Source organism: Natrix helvetica (assembly GCF_964273705.1).
Source record: "Natrix helvetica genome assembly, chromosome: 1".
NCBI lineage: Eukaryota > Metazoa > Chordata > Lepidosauria > Squamata > Natricidae > Natrix > Natrix helvetica.
Window position 1 is genome coordinate 205,505,290 of NC_138548.1, and position 23,725 is coordinate 205,529,014.

At 42.3% G+C, this 23,725-nt stretch overlaps 2 protein-coding genes across 2 annotated transcripts; one reads left to right on the forward strand and one right to left on the reverse strand.

Annotated features, from left to right (window-relative positions):
• Positions 1 to 6,764: 6,764 nt before the first annotated feature.
• FBXL12 (F-box and leucine rich repeat protein 12) lies at positions 6,765 to 11,728 on the reverse strand. Its single transcript, XM_081956805.1, has 3 exons — positions 11,597 to 11,728; positions 10,839 to 10,911; positions 6,765 to 9,810 (listed from the first exon to the last, which is right to left on the reverse strand). Exons 1-3 carry the CDS (start codon positions 11,698 to 11,700, stop codon positions 9,010 to 9,012), a joined length of 978 nt encoding a protein of 325 aa, XP_081812931.1. The 5' UTR covers positions 11,701 to 11,728; the 3' UTR covers positions 6,765 to 9,009.
• Positions 11,729 to 11,761: 33 nt separating this feature from the next.
• UBL5 (ubiquitin like 5) lies at positions 11,762 to 19,594 on the forward strand. The gene is made up of 5 exons (XM_081956818.1): positions 11,762 to 11,903; positions 12,358 to 12,450; positions 13,727 to 13,810; positions 17,272 to 17,309; positions 19,367 to 19,594. Exons 2-5 carry the CDS (start codon positions 12,395 to 12,397, stop codon positions 19,408 to 19,410), a joined length of 222 nt encoding a protein of 73 aa, XP_081812944.1. The 5' UTR covers positions 11,762 to 11,903; positions 12,358 to 12,394; the 3' UTR covers positions 19,411 to 19,594.
• The last annotated feature ends 4,131 nt before the right edge of the window (positions 19,595 to 23,725 follow it).

The window sequence follows — 23,725 nt, forward strand, 5'->3', positions numbered from 1 at the left end:
AAAGTTTAAAAAAGAACAAGGAAGAGGTGGAATGGTTCAGATTTTGCTTTGGCTCCATTTTGGTAACATCAGTGAAGAGTAAGCTAGCAGCTTGAGCTGGATGACAAGATAGTCAGCAAATATTAATTTAGCTAGAATAAATTTCAAATATCAGTTGAAAAGCATTCTAGTGGTTGGAAGAATCAGTGTGGTCAAACCAGAGGTGGGTTTCAGCCGGTCCGGTCCAGTACGCACAGACCGGTGGCAGAAATCCAGCATGCGTTTGCGTACCGGGGCCTCTGGAGGCCCCATACTGGAACGGTCCCTCCCCTGACCTGCCCCCACCCCCCGCTCACTCCCTGTGCTGGCCCGGTCATTGCTCTCTCTCTCTCTCGCCCCGCCTGTCTGCACAATGCTTGCCCCGCCCACCCGCTTCCTGTGCCGGAGCGGAGGACTCAGCTGTTGGAAGAAGCCCGCACTTCCTTCTGTTTGACAAGCGCCTTGCAAACCCGGGACTTTGCAAACCGCTTCTCAAAGAGAGGGAAGGGGGGGGATGGACTTCTTCAGATGAGCTCAGAAAGGCCGCTTTGCCTCCGCTGCTCTCCTTCCTGCACTGCAGGCGTGGCCTTGAGGGGAAGATGTCCCAGATTTTCTTTTTATTTTGAACACATCTAAAAGAGTTTTCTCTCATTTAGGCTGGATCCTTTGCTAACCTCAGCTGATTGTAAGTAAGCAAATTGTACCTGGTTTGCCAGCTGTGTCCTTTCGTGGAAAAATAAGAGCTGGCACTTGTAAATATCTGGGTCATTTCTAAACTTCATCACTTCTCGACTTTACAAATTGTTCTGAAATTATTGTAATACAAATTACAATAATGAGCTGCCTACTGCTATAACAGTTAGTACATTTGTCAATATTACATTGACGTCTATTCTATTCCAATCAGTTCTTTGTGTTGGTCTTAATACAGGAAATTTGTGGGATTCTTTGCTTGTTTACAGTTCTTTGTCATCAGTAAGGTATTATTCACTGATCTTGCTCTTATGGAGTTGGTGGATGAGAACAAAGAGTAGGCCTTTTATATAATTAAGGAAAACTTGATGACATTAGCAGGATTCCTTTAGTTCTCCCATTCATTATATATAGGGACATTGTGATTTTGATGCAAGGAGTAAGTTTTGAAAGGTGGCTATATTCTAAAAAGAGATGAGCAGAAGGGCAGGAAAGTTAAGAATCATCCTGAGCTAATATTTAACCATTATTTATTCTTTAGAGACATTTCAGCAAAACCACAAAGTCCCTATTTGGGGAAGTGTTTCCAAATAATGCAAAGGTACACAGCTTTCCAAGATGGATGAAGAAAAATTTGCAGATGATTTCCGGACATATAAATGGAAGGCGCCCTGCTGGCAGAGCCTCTGGGTGGAAGGCGAGTGAAGGGCGCAGTGGTGGGAGAGGCTGGCCATCCCCAAAGCCAGTTCTCTAGGAAGGAGGCAGAGATGCCATTCGGGGCTCGCTTCCCTGGCTCCTTTCTCCAAGAGCTGCAAGTGGCAGGGAAAACAAGGCTTCTTTGCCAGCCTCCCAGCTGGCAAAACAGAAATTGTTGCGGTTCTGTGGGCATGGCTAGGTGGAGAGGGTATGTGACTGAGTGTGTGTGCGCATGAGGGATGTGAAGTTGGCCATGCCCACTCAGTCACATCCCCCCCCCCCGACCTAGCCACGCAGTAGTAAAATTTTTTGAAACCCACCACTGGGTCAAACCTATGTTCATTTATCATGGAGAAATTCTACAAAAACGGATGAAGGCCTGACTACTGAAGCGATTAAATTTTATCTATCTTTTAAAAGGGGGAAGAGAGCTCTGCAAACCAGGCAGCCTGATAATATTTGGGGAGATTCTAGTTACATTAGTTAGTTGTTCAGCTCCTGGTGACTGCATATGTAAATACTGACCATCTCATTGTATGACTGTATATTAAACATATGTTATACATTGTACGAAGGGCAGTCCTATAATTTTTCCAATCCCATTCATCTACTTGTCCATTGTCTTTCCTTTTCTCACCCTTACCAAGCAGAGATGTTTTCTTCAAGTTCATCATCCAGTTGTGTCCAATGATGACAGATCTCCATGTGTAAAATCTTAATGTACTTGCTGCAAAATTATTGAGGGGAAATTTAGGAATGAGGCTTTTCCCCCCATTTTTGTTTCAATTCCAATTCTCTAATTGCCATACCTCCTTCAAAGACATCTTAACTCCACCCTCTGATGGCAATGGTGAAATATAAATATTTGAATTATCATTTTGTATACACACCCACACCATGTGTTTAAATTGTATAAATGGTTTACTACTTTGGGTAAAAATGTCCCTTTAAAAAAACAATTTTCACCTATCATAACCATTTGCACATATCACAACCAATTTAATTAGTTTCTTAATTTCTCTTCCATCTCAACGTCAAACTATGAACATGAATTTATACAGAAATTCCTGATCTGATATTCCCCTTTCTCTTTCAGCCAGCAGTCTGTCTTTGTTAAAAATAGATAAGCAAGCACAGCAGCGAGAGGATATATCATAAAAAATATTTGTATATCCATATTTTAAATATATTTTGAATAAATATTTTATTTAAATACTGCTTTACTTAAAAATACACAAGCTACATTAATATTCTGAATTTTACAAATCTCTTTTTGTGTCTTCCATCATTAAAGACATTGTGTACTTAAGCTGAAATGGAAGAAGATATAATTACATGCTGGGAACATCCCATTGTCTTTTATCTACAGTGCTTAGTGCCCCATTACCAAAATGGCTGCCCATTTCCGACAGCATGTTTTTATCTATTGAAGGCTACCCTGCGCTGGCAGTTCATTGACCACTTTAGAAGACTGGAATACCCCGTCAATGGAGTCAATGCTTGTTCTGTCTCGCTTTGCAGACACACACAGTTGCTAAGGAGTTAAGTAGGTAACAGTAGACAAGATCATAAATCAAGGCCTGCGCAAAGAGAGCTTGTCTGAATTAGTCCATTTGTATTTCAAGCAGCAATAGAATGGTACAAATTCCTTCCAGGAATTATTAGACTGTCAAGTAATCAGCCAGTCCAAAAGTTAAGGGTTCAAGAACAAGTAAATAAAGGAACAAAAGTCACAAGCTGGAATTCTGAACAGTTGTTTCCAATTGTTGGGAGAAATGGGTTCAGTTCCAAGTGGAGAGAAAGACACTGAAACCATGGAGGCTGCTTGGAAGGATGGTTTAATGGTGAAGCAGAACCACATGGTTTGAGGTCCTGGGCAGTTGAGCACATGGGAGAGGGAGAGGGAGGGAGGGAGGGAGGGAGGGAGGGAGGGAGGGAGAGAGAGAGAGAGAGAGAGAGAGAGAGAGAGACAGACCCTCTCTTGGGCTTTGAACGTGAGCTTGTATTCTGATTGGTTGTCAGACTCCCAGGGGGCCATGCAAGGGTACCTTTGTAGGCTGTCTTGAGTCCTAGGCTTGGTTGAACCTTACTGGATGATGCAATCTTCTCAGGTGCCATATGGTGAGATAGGTAGAGGGCTAATCTTAATGTCCTGATAGTGAAGGTATTTTGTTTTGTAGATAGGTTGGCACCAAAATATCTGCTGGGGGGAGGGCAGGAAGCTGAGGCTCTGAGTTTATGTCTTTAGAAACAGGTTTGTCCTTTAGGAAAAATATAATATTCTGCCTTTTCAAATATTTCCTAGAATATTTCATTCTTCTAGGACCATGATGGCGAACCTATGGCACGCGGAGCCATTTGTTAGGGCACGCGAGGTGCTGCCGTGAGCTCCAGTGCGTATGTGCACACTGGCCAGCTGACTTCGGCCTTCTTTGGAGGCCATTTTTTGCCCTCTGGAGTCTCTTCCGGTTTGCTCGTAGGGTCGTTTTTTGCCCTCCGGAGCCTTCAGGGAAGCATCCTGAAGGCTCCAGAGGGCAGAAATCGGTCCTACTAGGAAACGGGAAGTCAGTTCCTGAAGTTCCAGTTTGCCCAGAGGGCCGGTTTTTCGCATTCCAGAGGCTTCAGGGAAGCTCCTAAAGCCTCCAGAAGATCTCCCGGGGAGGAGGTCTGTTTTCGCCCTCTCCAGGCTCCTAGAAAGTCTCTTTGAGCCTGGGGAGGGTGAAAAAAGTGCACCAAAACAGGGAGAGTGCTTGTCGTGTGCACATGCGCACTGGGGTCGTGTGCATAGCATTATGGGTGTGGCGCACACACTCACAACCCCCCTGTGCTCCCCCCGCCTTTGGCACGCGAACCAAAAAAGGTTCATCATCACTTTTCTAGGATATGGATGGGCACTAACCTTCTACACAAGGAAGACTGAAATCAAAGCAACTACATAAAACTACATGCAGGTAGCTGGCTGCAATTAATCAGGCCTCACTCTTTGCCAAGTGAGGAGCCTCATTGACTGTCATTGCTCTGCTTGCTGCTGCCTGTATCGAGACCTAGGAATTGAGGGTTGTCTCTCTTCATCTGATTTTTCCAGCTGATCAGGAAATGCCTGTGATTGCACAGCTTCCTCAGAAGAATCATGGCTTGAAGATTCCCGAGGCTGACAATTGAGACTCAGCTGGAAGGTTGTCAAATCGAGTCAGTCTGAATCTGAATCATGGCCCATGACACTAGTACATTTTAGATCATGAGTGCTGTAATAACTATCACTCCTCATAGAGAAAGATGATGGCTTGAAACCCAGCAAAAATGTCATGTTTTGAAATAGCTATTTTTCTTTCCTTGAAATTCTACTTTTATCTGGACTATTAAAAAAAATCCAGACATGTACCATTTCACTATTTTTTTCACTTATCTGTGGTAGAAGGGTTCACCCTACCTCTGTACTTTGAGAACTAAAAATGAGTGATTGGGAAAATGATGAAACAATGAGCTGTTAAGACTTATTTTTTAGAAAAGAGCTCTCAGAAGACCTACGATCAAGAATTGTTGACTTGCATGAAGCTGGAAAAGGTTACAAAAGTATCTCCAAAAGCCTTGATGTTCATGTGTCCACGGTAAGACAGACTGTCTACAAATGGAGAAAGTTTAGCACTGTTGCTACTCTCTCTAAGTGTGGTCGTCCTGTAAAAATGACTGCAAGAGCACAGCGCAGAATGCTTCATGAGGTAAAGAAGAATCCTAGAATGTCAGCTAAAGACCTACAGAAATCTCTGGCACATGCTAACATTTTTGTTGACACATCTACAATAAGGAAAACATTAAACAAGAATGGAGTACATGGGAGGACACCACGGAAGCCATTGCTGTCCAAAAAAAATATTGCAGCATGTTTGAAGTTTGCAAAAGAGCACCTGGATGCTCCACAGCACTACTGGCAAAATGTACTGTGGGCAGATGAAACCAAAATTGAGTTGTTTGGGAAAAACACACAACACTACGTGTGGAGAAAAAAAGGCACAGCATACCAACATCAAAACCTCATCCCCACTGTAAAACATGGCAGAGGGAGCATCATGGTTTGGGGCTGCTTTGCTGCCTCAGGGCCTGGACGGATTGTTGTCATTGATGGGAAAATGAATTCCAGAATTTATCAAGACATTTTGCAGGAAAACGTACGACCATCTGTCCGCCAACTGAAGCTCCGCAGAGGATGGGTGATGCAACAGGACAATGACCCAAAGCATACAAGTACTTCAACAAAAAATGGCTTCAACAGCACAGAATACGCCTTCTGGAGTGGCCCAGTCAGAGTCCTGATCTCAACCCGATTGAAATGCTGTGGCATGACCTTAAGAGAGCGATTCACACCAGACATCCCAAGAATATTGCTATACTGAAACAGTTTTGTGAAGAGGAGTGGTCCAAAATTACTCCAGATCGTTGTGCAGGTCTGATCTGCAACTACAGGAAACGTTTGGTTGAGGTTATTGCTGCCAAAGGAGGGACAACCAGTTATTAAGTCCAATGGTTCACATACTTTTTCCTCCCTGCACTGTGAATGTTTACATGTTATGTTCAATTAAACCATGGCAACATCTAATGTTTGTGTAGTATTATTTTCAGCAGACTGTTTTTTTCTATTGTTGTGACTTAGATGACGTTCAGAGCACATTTTATGACCAATTCATGCAAAACTCCATGTAATCCCAAGGGGTTCACATACTTTTTCTTGCAACTGTATAGTCTAATATTCTATTACAGACCTCATGATAGTCTAAACTAAAGGAGGATAGAAGGCAACAGTAGAAGATTTTGTTCTAGTCTGTTATTTGACTCTTTAATTTTATATTCTAGACAACCCTCTGACCTATTGGGTAATCCTTTGAGAGAAAGGGAGTGTAATCTGATATGACCAGAATGATCATTAAAATTTTAGGCTGACCATATATTTTTACCCCAATGGTGGATGGTCCCTGATAATAAAAGAGCATATATCCTAAATAGAAAAATAATTGTACTGGCAAATGAACTTCAATAAGAAGTCAATATTTATCTACCTAAACAGACTAGAAACCTTGCATGGATTTTTTGCTGAAAGAAGAAAAAAATGATTTTGGGATATAAAAAGATGTGGACTAAGTGAGAGGTTGAAGGGACTTGTGTAACAACTAAGAGGGAAGGAGAATTATAGAACTGTAAATCTGTTGAAGAGGTTGGAAGTCATTATATTTAATAACTTTTTTTCTTTCACCTTTCCCCTAGATTTGACTTTTATTGTAAAATTCTCATAAAATAAAAAGAATTAGTTTCTCTTCCAAAATTTACAGGTGAATACAGAAAACTGAGTGGATTATTGTTACAAACATGACCAGAAAGGCTCAATCACTTTTTATGAGAAAGTAAGATTGAGGCTCAGCTAGGTGGCAGCAGCAAAGCTAAGCAGAATCACACCTGATTTAAGATTTAGATTGGAAACTAGCAGGAAAACACAGGACTGTAGGCTAGATTGCCTAATAGAGAAAACATACCAGAAGGCACTGACACAACTAATTCCAAAACTAAAACCAACAACCTATCTGGACATGCTCATTAACTCTTCAGGAGTCTAGTTCAGTTGGAAGGACTTTATTTTTAAGTCACCGTAGTGGTGGGAAAAAATGAAAAAAGACAAAGACACTGCAAATACAATAGCATGATACAATTAAGTCACTCAAACATATAATTAATGTGAAGGGAGTTCATTCTGTTCAACAAACTTAGGAAGGCAGAGTTTAATATGTGCAAAAAGGAAGTTGAAATACAGTAGATGCAAGATGATCGTACCATTCCTGAAGTTCCCATCATCACCTACAAGGATAGAGCACTGTAGCATTGGCTGTTCATGAAATTGTTGGAAAAGATTATAGCAACTCATACATTTTAATGGGAGGAAAGGGTTAAGGAATGCAGAAAATCAAAGTCTTGGTGGTATCTCTATGAATGGTTCAGTGTGTTCCAGGCATTGTCCATAACAGCCAAAGGCATTTCTATTCTCTGCTCCAGTGGTGGGTTGCAGGTGGTACGCCCTGGTACGGGCGTACCGGAGCCTGCCCGGAGCACTGGGTACCATTCCGGTACAATGCTCCGGAGGGCCCACCCGCTTGCCTGAGCTCTTTACCGGTCTTTTAAAGTCTTCAGTGCTTCTGCGCACACGCATGGCAAGAACAGTGCCTGCGCTCCGCTGAGCAGCTGGAGCATTGTGAAGGCGTTAAGATGCATGCACGTGCTGTGCGCATGTGCACTGTGCGCGTCCATGTGTACACCGCCGGGCCCATTCCAACTGTACCGGTCGGAACGGGATCTGGAACCCACCACTGTTCTGCTCGTAGTAATGCTAATGAGAACCAAGGTGGTGACATGGGGAAGCTGGATCAGTACTACAATGCTGCAAAGGTGGTTGGGAGCAGAGAAGATGTAAGATGGGAAAGGAAAAGGCATTCCATGGGTAATATGATAAATATGGATAAGATAAAATGATGGCTCACTCTAATTTCAGGTCTAATAATGTAAGGATGCTTTTTTTCCCCTTCAATCTGAGGATCACATTTGGCTTTTGGTAGAATGGCCAGGCGGTATTCCAAAAAGTATTGGAACAAAGGAACCAGAACAGAAATTAAATCAAAATTTAAAGAGAGTTCAATACCATGATATTATTCCCTAAGAATTTAATAGCTTTTCCATTCTGTCACTTTAAGCCTAACCACAGAGACCACACTTTTGGAATAGCCTGTGCAGGTGTCTTCTAAAGCTTCTGTATGCATTTGAGGCACCAGGTAGTAGGCTTTGTAATGAAGCATTTGATGGAATATCCATCACTTAAGTCCTGTTTGAAAGTTAATCAGTTTTGGAGTTCATGGAAAAAAATAATGTGGAATACAAACTTCAGATAATCTATTTTTAAAAAGCCAAAACTTGTTGTGCCAGATTTTAAGCAAATAAGCTGGTGTTTAAAAACAATAAAATGTGGTTGGCCTTGAAAATTATGCACTTTTGTAAGTGTAACCTTTGTGCTTGTTAAAAAGATATCAACTTTGAGTTATTCAGGAAGAGGAGTGGACTTCAGAACAGAGACTATGTCCTAGATAAGATGTTCAGAAATTTGTGCAGTGCTTTTAAAATGGCACAGTATGTCTAATAACATCTTATGCCTGTAGTACATAAATTATTTTAATTTTTAATCTCTCGGTCACTTTTTAACGTCATACTTTAAAGTCTGGCAGTCTCCTGGTATTCTTCGATACTTTTTCTATCAAGGTTCATAGCTTACTGTATTTGCTGGAACTGGTGGGAGTTAAGAGGTGTATCAAAAATTTGAAAGACAGTGGATTCTTTATGCTTGAGTTATGTCAACATCGCAGGACATCTGCAGTACAAACACTGGCCATATAATTTGCACAACAGTTAAACTAATGGCCTTTGAAATGTGTTACTTGTTCAGTCTGATCTATTCCATTTTTATCCTGCTACAAACATTTGGGCTGTAAGGACAAAAAGCTGCTAAGGAGATGTATCTGAATGCTGCCATCTTTTGACTTGTGAATAATATGCATAGGAAAAATTTGTTATCTACTAAGACATTGCACTGGAATCTGTGCAAGGGATGGTGTTTGCCACTGTACAGCTCGGCAAACTCAACTGGATCTTTTGGAATATTTTGTCTTCAAAGTCTATTCCGCTTAAATTAAGATGCTTCAGGCTGGGGAGTGACTGGCAAACAATTAAAATGGTTTCTGGAGAAAGTTGACTGCAGTCTCTCAAACAAAGTCTCTCTAAGTTTGGCAAACCACTTAAGCAAAGAAGACCTACATCTGTCAAGGAATTGGTCCTGAGATCTAAATGCTGCAGTTGCTTCATGTGGCGTCCAATGAAGTGCATGGCTGAATCACCAACTCTACAATGGCACAAGGCAAGGTGCTGAAGGTCTTTCAAATGTGGTGCTGCTTCCTGTATCCCCACATCTGTTATACGATAGGCTTCTGAAAGGATAAGAGTCTTGAGAGTGCCCTGGGTGGCAATATTAAATAGGTGCTGGTTGAAAAAAGCAGGGACATTCCAGATTGAAAGTTGTTGGATTCTTGGGAAAGCGCAGGGTGGGTCTGGCACTTGGAACCAAATAAAAGGGATCTCACAACGTCTCAGCTCCAGGGTAGTAAGAGAGGAGGGCATACAGCTCAACTGGAATAAACGGAGGTTTACCTCCGTCAAACTCAATTGGTGGAGTTTGGGACATTGTTTGCCCAAAGCCTGAAGCAGTGCTGAGGTAAGAATTTCTTGTTTTCGAAAGGAGTGAAGGGATCCCCGTAGCTTCAGACTCTGCAAGTTGCCTTGGAAATAGTTCCGTAGAAGATGCCATAAGATCTTGGAGGATATCTAAATGGAAAGGAAAAACAATAGAATTGGCAAATGGAAAAAATATTGGAATGCATATAATTACTAAAAATTATAATTGGCACAGAAACAAACCTAATTTCCAAGCCTATGACCACACCCCAGATATGAAATAGCTCAGTGAATCTTATTTCTAAAATAGATGAATGAAATAAGATTAGGCTAGACGGCACTCAAATGTTTCATCTAAACCAGAGGTGTCAAGCTCATGTCGTCATGGCGGTGTCAAGTGATGTATTAGGACTTTTTCCTCCTTTGCTAAACCAGGCGTGGCTAGTGCGTGATGCATCCGACCCGCAGACCAGGAGTTTGAGAGCCCTGGTCTAAACCTTAAAAAGTTTTTATAATTTTTAAAATAAATATGGGTTTTGAGAATTGTAGTTTATTCTCTGGTGCTCTCCTGAGCTTGCTTGTTTTCTTGCAGACATTTCATTACCCAAACTAGATAACATCATCACTGCTAGTAAGAAGCGCAGTTTGCTGTCATTTTATATTCTGGTGGCCTGCCCTGTCAATGTTGCCACCAGAATATAAACTGACTGCCTTTCCCAAAACCTCTATCTCCTATGTTCAGAATTATTTGTTTGGTAAATTTATAGCTTAAGAGAAAGAAGGACTAGGGGAGACATGATAGCAGTGTTCCAATATCTCAGGGGTTGCCACAAAGAAGAGGGAGTCAAACTATTCTCCAAAGCACCTGAGGGTAGAACAAGAAGCAATGGGTGGAAACTAATCAAGGAGAGAAGCAACTTAGAACTGAGGAGAAATTTCCTGACAGTGAGAACAATTAATCAGTGGAACAGCTTGCCTCCAGAAGTTGTGAATGCGCCAACACTGGAAGTCTTTAAGAAGATGTTGGATAGCTATTTGTCTGAAATGGTATAGGATTTCCTGCCTAGGCAGGGGGTTGGACTAGAAGACCTCCAAGGTCCCTTCCAACTCTACTATTGTATTGTATTGTATATAGCTGCCCTTCTCACAGATGCGACTATAAGCTAGGCATTTCTGACCCTGTAAGAAGAGAGGTCCACGTGTCGCCACAACGAATTGTCCCGCACCAAACGATGCCACCGTTTGCAGACTCTGCAGAAAGAAAGGTGTGTTAGCAAACATGCTCATCATTTCCCCTAAACGAATTGATCAAGATGACCCTGATGGCTTCTTTCCTCCCCGCTCCCCCAAGGCATTCCTACATGGATGTCATGGGAGTTAACAATATTAATAATAACAATAACAATAATAATAATAATAATAATTCTTTATTGTCAGTGCACAACGTATGTACAACGAGTTTGGTTGAACTCCCCCAACGCAATACAACTCACAGTGAAGACAAAAAGAAAAGAAATAAATAAAAATATCCCATACCCAATAAATCATATTAACAAACACCCAGTCCCATTACACCAGTGTGAACATGCTACACGCTGCGCCAGCCCTGCAAGTCCATCGTACTTAGTTTATGATGTTATTTCGCATTCAGGTGTCTGACGGATAAAAACTTCAGTTTATCTGCCCTTTGCGCAAAACGTTTCCACTGATACGTTATTTCGCATTGTGACGAGTTTAGCTCTCCCGCCACAGGCACAGCAAGTGGATGAAGCCATCAATCGGAGTTTAACCAAACGCTACGCAGGTGGCCGCCCCTATCCCGAGAGCAGGGACGCCGGACAGCGTCGTTGACGTTGAGAGGAGGAGGAGAAGGAGGGGGAGGGGGAGGCTGTTTCCATAGAAATGGAGAACGCAAGGCGGAGCCGACTATTATTACCTCGCCACGCCCATTCGGTCACGCAGCGGCAGCCAGACCAGGATCTGGAGCAGAAGCGAGTCCGGGAGAGAGGAAAGAGTCGGAAGGGATAGCGCGGCCATCATCTTTCACGGCTTATCTTCCTGCGGTATAGAAGAGCGGCAACTGTTGCCGGAAGTGGTTTGTAGAACTTCCGTTTTCCCGAGTGACCCCGCACTTCCGGGTTGGCGTGCCTGGATTGTTTTTTTTTTGCGGCGAGAAGTCTCCATATTCCGCTGAGGGGTTGCGGCGTCTCGGCTTTCTCGGTCTGAAGGAAGCCTCCTCCGCGGTGAGAGGGGCTCTTGCGGGGGGAGGCGTATTTCGAGTCGCGTTGGTGGTTGGGCCTGGTGGTTGAGGGCGGTTGTGAGAATCGGGGAATTATATGTGATGGGGGACTTTTCTTCCCACCTGTCCACGCCTCAGAGATTAAGCACTGGGGCTTTGTTAGGGTTCTGCGTCCTGTTAGTACACAGAGGCCTTCTAATGCAGCTGCAGAGGGTGAGTTTTAAGATGTATACAGTATGCCGTATTTAACAGTTTATCAACCTCAGCTGCTTAAAAGTGCTGAGGAATTCTGGGATTTGAAGTTCACACATCTTCAAGCAGCCAGGGGCTGAGAGACAATGACCATTAAGCTGGAGAACTCCCTTTCCTCTTCTTAAAATAGATTTTCAACTATATTCGGTGTTTACATCAGACTGCCGGATTACTTTTTTTTTTTTGACACTGATTATTTTGTTTAGCTTTCTAGCAGAGCCGAACGTGAAAGCCGTGATCGAGATGATTGAAGTAGTTTGCAACGATCGGCTGGGCAAGAAAGTTAGAGTGAAGTGCAAGTATCCGAGACCAAAGAAGCCGCTTTGGGATAGCAATTATTCCACCACCACCCCGTTTTTGTTTAGCTCATCTTTTTGGCTGTAAAATGGCAAGAAAGGGATTCTAGATAGAAAATACTGATTATGGAAACCACAGTAAAATTCAGTGTGAATGTGATTTAGATGTTTTTCCATTTTGCTTCTCTCTGATGTTATATAATACAGTGGATATAAAAAGTGCAACCACATTATTGTAAGTTTTGTATTATTATTTCTCCCTAAAGATTTATCTTTGTCTGATTTTTTTACATCTCAAAAACTTGGCATTTAAACGGGTGTGTAGACTTTTTATATCCACTGTATTTCCCCAGACAATCGCAGAAATAGGGATCTGTTGCTTTGAAATCTTTTTCACTGCATAACCCCAGGATGAGATGGGAATCTTAGGAATCTCCAATTTGGAGATGAAACTTTTGTTGTGCTAGTAGTAGAAATTGAAGGAGAGTGAAGAATTCTTCATGATTGCTCTTTCTTTGGTGACTAATTGATTAACAACCATTCAAAATTACAATGAACTCTGAAAAAGGTTCAAGGTTCCAACAGCCACCCCCCCACCCCCAGTCACATGACAGTAGTTTGGATGCTTGGTATCTGGCCCACATTCATGGCTGTTTGCAGCATCTTGTGGTCACATGACCATAATTTACAAAGTTTTTGGTGGAAACTGGCATTAACTTCCTGTTTCCAGCAAAAAATACCCCATAGCAAACCATGCCTTTGCTTAGTAACTCTGCAAAAATGGTCATAAAATCAGCTGTGGTAATGTGATGACCCATTTAACAACTATCACAACTTATAAACAGAATTGCAGGCTCTATTATGGTCATAAGTTGAGAACTAACTAACTATATTAAAAATATTTTGCTTAAGCAGTTGCTGAAAGCATTGTGTAGCTTCAGTGCTTCCTCAGCTCAAGGAAGGAGAATGCTATCAATCATTTTTAATAATAGGTTCACATTTAGGGGTTGACATAAAATTGGATATTCTTAATCCAGGGACTGTTTATAATAAATTCATGCAGATATATTTGTGCATAGATTTGAAAGTGCAAACAATAGTCCTTTAGTCATCTGTATGTGAGCAATGTACAGTACATATGCATCCATCCCCCATTTTACACTGTACAAGAGATTCAATTGTTTCTAATAAGTTATGCATAGCAAATAGCTTATTTAGTGCTTATGATATACTAGGCCCTATTTTCTCATTCATTTCTTTAACCAATATTACTGCTCAGCACTGATGATTGCATCAGAGACCTTAAGAAGCTTATTGCTGCCCAGACTGGTACTCGCTGGGACAAGATAGTTCTGAAGAAGTGGTAAGTAGACTCTCCAACTTACTCATAACATGCTTTGAATATAACTCCTCAGGTGATCAGTCAGTCAGATGGTTAGATTGGATTTGGCATCTTTATCTACCCATCAAATCCTTTACAAAGACCTGATAGGCAGATATTGTTGTCCTATGGTGTTAAAAATTATTGTCGCAGAATGTAAACTGTTCAAGTAAAGTTCCTTTTCGCAATTGACAGTGATTTTGACATACATCTTTTTATACATAACTTAAGGCAACAAAGATACATAACTCTTCTGCCTCTTATTTTCCCCACAACAACTTTGTGAGGTTAGTTGGGATAAAAAAAGTTACTGCCCCAAAGTCACTTAATCTGTTTTTTTTATGCCTAAAGCAGGACTACAACTCCTTAAGCTCCTTAAGTACCTTAAGTTCTACTCCACACTGGGTCTGTATGTATAGCTTAAAAACTGGGTTGCAATCAACCACTAATGTCAAAAGAGAAAGAACACTAAGATTTCCAATTATATCCTCTGCTGATAATTTCATTTCATAATTTAGTCACAACAAAGAGAAGTTTCTCTACTTAAAAGGAAAAGAAAGAATATCTCAAATTCATTGCATAGAAATTTACTTACCGCTGTTGTTTACTTACAACTGGTTCTGATTGACCTCCCCAAAACTACTTACAACCAGGTTTTGAAGTTATGGCTGCTGCAGTCCCCTGTAGTCACATGAAGAAAATTCTGGCACTTGGCAATAGCAATAGCACTTAGACTTATATATGGCTTCACAGTGCTTTACAGCCCTCTCTAAGTGATTAACAGAGTCAACATATTGCCTCTAACAATCTGGGTCCTCATTTTACCCACCTCAGGAGGATGGAAGGCTGAGTCAACCTTGAGCCTGGTGAGATTTGAACTGCCAAATTTCAGGCAGCTGGCAGTCAGCAGAAGTAGCCGATAGTACAGCACTCTAACTACTATGCCATCATGGCTTATATCTGCCTGCCATTACAGCTGATCGCAGGGATGCTGCAGTGCCCCATCACATACGTAACTTACCTCCCTTCTGCCCCACAGGGTCTGCAGGTCTTGGGTCTGCTACCCAGCCTGCTGCGTCTCAACTTTCTCTACACTCCTGTCACCATTTAGTAACGTCTCTTTTACTATACATCAGGGGTGTCAAACTCAAGGCCCACAGACCAGATTTGGCCTGTGGAGCTACCCTAGAAACAGCAAAGGACCGGCCTGCAGTCCCTCTACCATCAAAATCAGAGCTTGGGAAGGCTGCGTGCGGCCCTTCTGGGTCCTGTTTTTGTCTGTGATGGCCTGCTGCAGGCCTCTGCCAGCAAAAACGAAGCCCCCTGGGTTCTGTTTTCACTGGTAGAGGGCTGCAGAAGGCTGTTGCGGCCAAAAACAGGGCCTGTATGTGTGTGCACAGTCCCCCCCCCTCCCAAGCTCCGTTTTCACTTGCAGATGGCTGCAGGAGGCCATTGCAGCCAAAAATGGGACCGGGGGAATGCGTGGAGTCCCGCAGAGGTCTGTTTTCGCTGGCAGAAGGCTGCAAGAGACCATAACGGCTGAAAATGGGGTCTGGAAGGCACGTGTGCCCCCCCCCCCTTGGGCTCCATTTTCACTGACAGAGGGCTAGCAAAACAAACTAAAAGCAAAACAATGGGAGCAAAGTTTCCCCATTTGCATTTGAGCATACAAGAAGGGACAGGAAAGGAGAAAGGGGAAGAGGAAAGACAAAGAAAGAAAGGAAAGATGGAAAGAGAGCAAGGAAGGAAAAATAAGGAAAGAGGGGAAGGAAGAATGAAGGGGAAAGGAAAAGGAACATTATGAGAGGGAGGGAGGGTCTGAGGAAAGTCCTGCCTTAGCACTTGGCCACCACAGGTCGCCCCGACACGAGTGACGTCGAGCTGGCCACGCCCACCTAGGCCACACTCATCCTGGGCCCTCAAGGTCAAACAAACCTGATGAGGCCCTCAATGAAATCGAGTTTGACACCCCTGCTGTAGATCTTCTCGAAGTAGCTATTATGCTGTTCGGCTTTCCTACACAGTGGAGGCCACATGGCTTTGTCCTGAAAATGGGCACCGATTTTGGAACAGCTGCACTTAATTGGGGCTGTTCCAAAATGTTGTCTGCTTCTGAGATGGAGCCATGCCACTTCCACTGCATAGGAAGGCCACACACTGAAGCAACTGCTTCTACAGTAAAAGGCAAGTGACTGATCAGTCATGGGATGTGGGAAAGAGGATGTGGGAACCAGCAGGGTGGGAAGCAAGCCCAAGACCGATGGAGCAAGAAAGCAGGCCAAAGGTTTGTAGGGACCCAGAGCGGCAGGAAACTGAGCCTGGGGCGCCTTGGGGTGGAGAAGGCCCAGGACAGGCCACTTGTGAGCTGGGCCTGTTCTAGGTCTCTTAGGGCTTGTGACCCTGCTCTGCTTACTGACCACATCAGCAAAAGTAGGGACGGAATCATTAAGCAACACAATAATGTGATGCCTGGCTTAATAACTCCCCATTACAATCGTAGGTCAAGGACTATCTGTATCTTATAGTTTAGGAAGCAGCCACTGCAGTCTGTAATTGATGAAAATGGAATAAATTGTAACAAAGATTCATGCTTGAAAGAGAAACCTTGAATTGTGACTAGCAGCAGACTGATAATCTGTATAAGTATTTAAGTTGATACAATTTGATGGATGAGTTCTTTTACTTTGAAATGGAACAAACTTGTGATGGTTCCCACAGTGCCAGCTGTTTAATGCTGATTGGCCCTTCATTTTATTATTGTGATTGTTTCTATGAGCAGTCTTCAATTTATAACCAGTCACTAACTGGCTGTCCAGTTATAATGAATTTACCTTATTTACATACGACCAAGATTTGAAGTCATGGTGGTTCTCCCACCTCCTGCACACCAGTGACGTACGGTGAGGTTTATGGATGGTGAGGCTGGTGACGTCATCAGGAAGGCGGGGAATGGGACCACGTGTGCAGGAGGCTGAGGCAGCTTCAGCCTCCTGCACACGTGGTCCCATTCCCCGCCTTCCTGAGTCAATATGAAGGGAACCGCGGAGCGCGAGCCGGTAGAGCACGCTCCGCGGTCCCCTTCATGTTGACTCGGGAAGGCAGGGAATCAGACCACGTGTGCCTTTTCCCTTTTTTTTTTCTTGTCATGATGAGAGCGGTGAGGCTCTGTCTCCCCCGACCACACGTCTCTGCTGCACACTTACATGAATGAATGGCCACTATGAAAAAGGTCATAAAATCAGGTCTGCTTTATGATGATGATGATCACAACTTCTGACCGTGAAGGACAGGCTCCATTACTGTCATGAGGCCTACCCGTATAAGTCATAAGTTGAGGCCTGATAGTATTTGATTGTGATCATTATTGACTTATTGTTATTGAACTGTGTAAAAGCTGCAGTTATTTTTATACTTATATTTATATATATATATATATATTATAGGTATACCATTTTCAAGGACCACGTGATGCTGGCAGACTGTATCCTTTAAAAGCTTGACAATAGAAAAGGAAAATGTGACATTTTAAACTTTCTTTAAAATTACTTGCATGGCTTGTTATTTTTTGGGGAGGCATTTAAGTTTTAGTCAACTACCAAATCATTAATTGATTGTATCCCCTTTTAGATATTTCAGACATTTTAACATGCTTATATATAGTATCTATGTTTTCCACATAATGTTTTGATGCTGAAAATAACTCCAAACTCAGAATGTCTTGTTCAATCGTCAAAACATTTACACCATCAAAACATCAATTTCAAGTATATTGAAAGTGTTTCTGCAAATTGACTTTTATCTTTGTTCTGAGGTTGAACCACTTTGGTTATATGCAGAGCAGCCTATTTTAAGATCAGAGTGTTTCGGTGTCAAAATTAAAGATACCTTGAACTGTTTTGATCACTAAAATTTGAAAATAAGGCATTTTGTTAAACATGTGTGAAACAGCTCTCTTCCAAACATAAACAACTTCTAAAATGTTCAAAATGAGAAATGGCATGAAGCATACTCAACAGTTCAAATTGAAAATTAAGGCTTTCTAGACTTCTATCTTTCCCATTTCCCAAGCCTTTTTCATTCAGTATGTTTCCTTTATGACCGCAGAATTCTCAGCAATATAAACCTTTCCAGTTCTATCAAGCCTTTAAGACATAAATTGTTTGAAGGACTCCATATGGCATTTTTGGGTCATTTTTAGGAGTTGGGTACCCTGTTGCTTGATCCCCCACTACCCTGTTTCTCTGTCTTCTTGAGCTTTGAAAGAAATGGAAATTATAGATCTTGATACTAATTGACAAGCACACTAACATTCTTTGTCTCAAGAAAATAGAATTGGGCTTTAAATCCTGAATAATTGGGAGGGGGCAGATATTTGGGGCATTATACAAATATGTATATATATAGTATTTGTACTGATAAATAAATAAAGGGAGACTAGTATAGATCTATTTCGAGCTAATTAGCTCTCATCAGCTAGCCATACCCTTACTGGGATTTGAACCTGGGCTGTATTACATATTAGGCAGAAGTCTTAGCCACTAAGCCACAGGCTCGCCTCCTTATCAGTTGAGCCAGGGAAATAGGTATGTATTTGTGTTACAACCCCTGGTATGCCTAAATATGGGAGGGAGCTCACTACTCCCCCTTTCTGTCCTTCGGCTCATTACAGAAGACCATCCAGGCAGAAAACCATATTTTTATTTTTAATGTTGCCTTTTTATATTTGTGTTGTATTTGTACTGATAAATAAATAAAGGGAGACTAGTATAGATCTATTTCGAGCTCATTAGCTCTCATCAGCTAGCCATACCCTTACTGGGATTTGAACCTGGGCTGTATTATATCTTAGGCAGGAGTCTTAGCCACTAAGCCACAGGCTCGCCTCCTTATCAGTTGAGCCAGGGAAATAGGTATGTATTTGTGTTACAACCCCTGGTATGCCTAAATATGGGAGGGAGCTCACTACTCCCCCTTTCTGTCCTTCGGCTCATTACAGAAGACCATCCAGGCAGAAAACCATATTTTTATTTTTAATGTTGCCTTTTTATATTTGTGTTGTATTTGTACTGATAAATAAATAAAGGGAGACTAGTATAGATCTATTTCGAGCTCATTAGCTCTCATCAGCTAGCCATACCCTTACTGGGATTTGAACCCGGGCTGTATATATCTTAGGCAGGAGTGTTAGCCACTAAGCCACGGGCTCACTTCCTTATCAGTTGAGCCAGGGAAATAGGTATGTATTAGTGTTACAACCCCTGGTATGCCTAAATATGGGAGGAAGGTCACTACTCCCTCTTTCTGTCCTTCGGCTCATCACAGAAGACCATGCAGGCAGAAAACCATATTTTTATTTTTAATGTTGCCTTTTTATATTTGTGTTGTATATATATGTGTGTGTGTTTGCATAAAGAGTATTGACAGTATTTCCAAAGGTAGTCACTTTGGCATGATGTTATTTTCAAAGGCTAAGCCTATTTTTAACTTGTACTCGTTAATATTTTCTTGTAAAAATTAACCTTAACTCCTTACTTTCAGATGAAATCCATGATGGCATGAACCTGGAACTGTATTATCAGTAGTGTTTTGGTCATGACAAGTGCTCTTTTTGCTCTTTTTCCTTGTTCTGAATTTTCAGTTTATAGATGGGTTACTTTGTGGTTTGACATTAAGTCAGGAATATTTTATCCTTGATGGCAATAAATCAGGAAACCTGTATTCAAACCTTGTTTTATGTATTTGTATTGAATAAATGTGATTGATACATGTGCTCTATGTTTCTTTAAAAAATATTAACCATGGAGTGAATGTGACTTTAAAAACACAGCTGTCAGGAGATAAGCAAGAAAGTGCCCCCATCCCAAATACATTTTCACCTAGCTGACAGCTAATCTTGAAAAATATTTGAACTTGCCAGAATTTGCCATCACTTGCATTAAACATGACCTCCACATTTAGTGTTGTCATGTTACTGAATATTGTTCATTCAATTATTATCCAAAGGTGCAGAATTCTTGGACAGATTCAATAAACATATACTTGTAATTGTTGAGACAGTCTGTCTTCCAGGTAATTCAATAATTTCCCCTTCAAATCAGATAAAGGTATTCTCCTTAATCCTGATATGTGACAGATCAAAAAACCTATGTAACTAATTGCCAGGCAAAAGAAGGCTGATTAAAAAATGAAATCAATTTTGTAACATGAATTCCTGGCTCAAGTGTTAAGCATGTGGCTAAGAAAAATATGTTTCCCCCTTCTCTGGAAGTTAGGTGAATTTCACAAGAGATAATTAAAACCAGTCTTAAGAAAAGTCTAAACATGCCTTTTTATCTTTAGGTAGTTACAGCAAAAACAGTATTGAAAAGAAGTATAAAATTATCCTAATATCACAGCTGAAAGTTGAACTTAAACTTTTAGGCAGAAAATAAATATTGGTCTGCCCCTAATTTAGAGGACTTCTGCTATAGGTACTAAGCTGAATAAACCACACAATTTACTGTGTACGATGAGTATAAATGTCAGAAATAGTAATGAGAAGAAAGAAAGAAACCAATGCTAAATGTTGATTATCCTTTTAAAAAATAGCCATTTTTTCTGATAATCTCTTCAGTCTCCACTGTTTCTTTACTCCTCCCCCTTACAGTTTTTTGAAGATTCCATCAGTTAATTCTGAGGCTGTTGTGGAGGCGGAAGGTACCGTTTCTTTTCTCAGCTTCTATCCCCATTTTTTTTTTTGCTCATTTTTCCTAGATTTCTGCTGGTTTTTCAAAAGAACAAAGGCTCTTTAATATGGAAAGAGGTGGGGGTGGGTGGAGGGAATCTTTCTTTGCTATTGGTTCCAGGATATATAACTATCTCTTGCGTAGATATATATTTGGGGAAGTCTGAATTCTGGCGGCAAGCAAGAGGAATTGGTGATGAAATTGTGGTCTTGTAAAAGTAGACCAGCTGCTCACCAATAGCTTATTACATTTAATAGGAAAGAGAGGGCAGTGCCAGTTTAAAGTTGGGCTTTAGGTCTGATATGGGAGAGAATCTACTTTGGTTTCCATTGTATGTGATGATCTTAGCAAAGGAGAATTAGGAATGCAGTTCTGTTCTCTTTGACTTTGGGGGCAAAGAGATCATATCTTTCACCATCTTTGAACAAGGTGTTGCATTGCATATATTATATCCAGTGATTTGGCTGGTTGTTTCTAGAAATAAAGATTAGAGAAACTATGGCCCACTGGGTCATTTCTGTGAGACTTCTTTATCTAAACCAATATAGAATAGCCATGGGCAGGCGAAAAAGCAATGGAAGTGGAATGAATTCCAACTTCCTGCCAGCTTCCCCATTGACTTTGCTGGTGGGATGTTGACAGGAGCATCAGAAATCGCAACAATGTTACTGGCTGCAGTGTGATGCTGCAGTGGCCACAACTTTGCCAATACAAATAGTGTGAAGATCCTTGAAATTTCAATCCCAGTGGAATAACAGGTCCTGGATTTTGGATGCATTTTTAAGTTAGCCTACTTGAGATATCTTTGTTCAAAAAATGTTGTCCGATGAGGCATGGTTTTGCCCAATTGAAGATTATAAACAGATAGGAGAGTTTTAGTAGTATAAATAAATGAAGGTTTTTGCTCTTTGGCAGTACTCTTGGCTCAGTCCCATTTAACATATAATGAAGCTACTATGAGGTAATCAATGTGAACTGAGTTGTCATCAAGGTAGCGATGACAAAACTTTATCTCATTTTTCATCCTGTACATTGTATAGCAGCAGATAAGTATACAGAGAAAAGATAATGCATTAGAGAGGACTCTATAAGTGTAGAATGTCTCCTTGGGAAGATGTATATTGTATCTATATTGCATTTCCAGCATCTGGCTAAATCATTCATTTCCTAGGCAGTATAAAATTTGATAATCTGGGACTTCAGGTGGAGGCATGACAGAATGGAGTTGAAGACTGAAGAACCGACAAGTAAAGGTTCTTTGGAACGTCCCTGGATAAGGATATGATAGGACAGGGCTGTCAAACTGGTGGCCCATGGGCCAGATGTGTCATGTGCAGGCCACGCTCCCCCAGCTCCGCAAAGGCAAAAACATTTCAATACGTCATGTGACGCAATTGAGTTTGACACCTGAGGGATAGGAGATCACCTACATATGCTTTGGATGGTGGTTCCTTTTGAGGAGACTGCAGGATAACAGTCTCCCATGGGACTGAAAGCCAGGAAATGAAGGAATCAGCCATCTTACTCACAACTGGGGCAGAGTTTTTAAAAGGCACTGAGTTCATTATCCTTACTTCCTAATTATCTTCAATGATTGCATATTTACTTATTTATTTATTTATTATTTTATTAAATTTGTTAGCCGCTCCCTCTCCACAAAGGGACTCGGGGCGGCGTACAATAAATAAAACACATATTATAAAAATTACACATTGTACACATTGTACAGAGGAGGTATGAAACACAATACAATATTATAATAACATATAAATATTAAAATAAGTTAAATTAAAACCCCAATAGAGATTATAAGTTTAAAAATTGCCAGGAGGAATAAAATGAAGCTATGGTTGAGCCAGGCCTGCTAGTTGAAAAAGGTGGGTCTTGAGTTTTGAACGGAAGGAGCGGAGGTCGGTGGTAATCCTAATATCCGGCGGGCTGGGCCCATCACAGAGAAGGCCCTACTCCTGGGCGCCGCCCTTTGGCACTGCTTAGTGGACAGCACCCGGAGAAGTCCCTCTCTGTGAGAGCAAATTGGTCGTAGGGATGTATGGGGCAGGATGCGATCCCGCATGTAGCTAGGTCCTGTGCCATGGAGCGCTTTGAAGATGGTAATCAATACCCTGAAACGCACCCGATAGACCACAGGAAGCCAGTGCAGCTCGCGCAGGAGAGGTGTTATATGGGAGTATCTCGTACTCCCCATAATCACCCGCGCGGCCGCGTTCTGGACCAGCTGCAGTCTTCGAGTGCATCTCAAGGGAAGCCCCATGTAGAGAGCATTACAGTAGTCTAGGCGGGACGTCACCCGCGCGTGAGTGACTGTGCGAAGGGCATCCCGGTCCAATAGGGGGCGCAATTGGCGCAACAGGCGAACCTGGTGGAACGCCCCCCTCGCCACGGCTGCCACATGGTCATCCATGGACAGCCGGGCATCCAGGAGGACGCCCAAATTGCGCGCCCGTTCCATGGGGGCTAGTTGCTCGCCCCCAATGGCCAGTGTTGGAATTAGCTGGTTGAACCGGGGGGCCGGAAGCCACAGCCACTCCGTCTTGGAGGGGTTGAGTTTGAGTTGGTTGTCACCCATCCAGACCCGTACGGCTTCCAAACACCGGGACATCATTTCAACGGCCTCATTGGGGTGGTTCGGGGTGGAGATGTACAGCTGTGTATCATCAGCGTACAGATGATATCCCACCCCAAAACCACGGATGATCTCACCCGGCGGTTTCATATATGTGTTGAACAGGAGAGGTGAGAGGACTGACCCCTGTGGCACCCCACAAATGAGAGGCCTCAGGGACGACCCCTGCTCCCCTGCCAACACACGCTGCGTCCGGTCGGAGAGGTAGGAGCAGAACCACCGTAGAACGGTGCCCCTTACCCCCAGCCCCTCCAGCCGGTGCAGGAGGATACCATGGTCGATGGTATCAAAAGCCGCTGAGAGATCTAATAGGACCAGGATAGAGGAACAACCCCTATCCCTGGCCCTCCAGAGATCATCAACCAACGCGACCAAGGCCGTCTCTGTGCTGTGCCCGGGTCGGAAGCCGGACTGGCGCGGGTCTAGATAATCATTCTCCTCCAGGTGACGTGGGAACTGTTGGGCCACCACACTCTCTACAACCTTCGTTAAAAAAGGAAGGTTGGAGACAGGACGGTAATTGGCTAG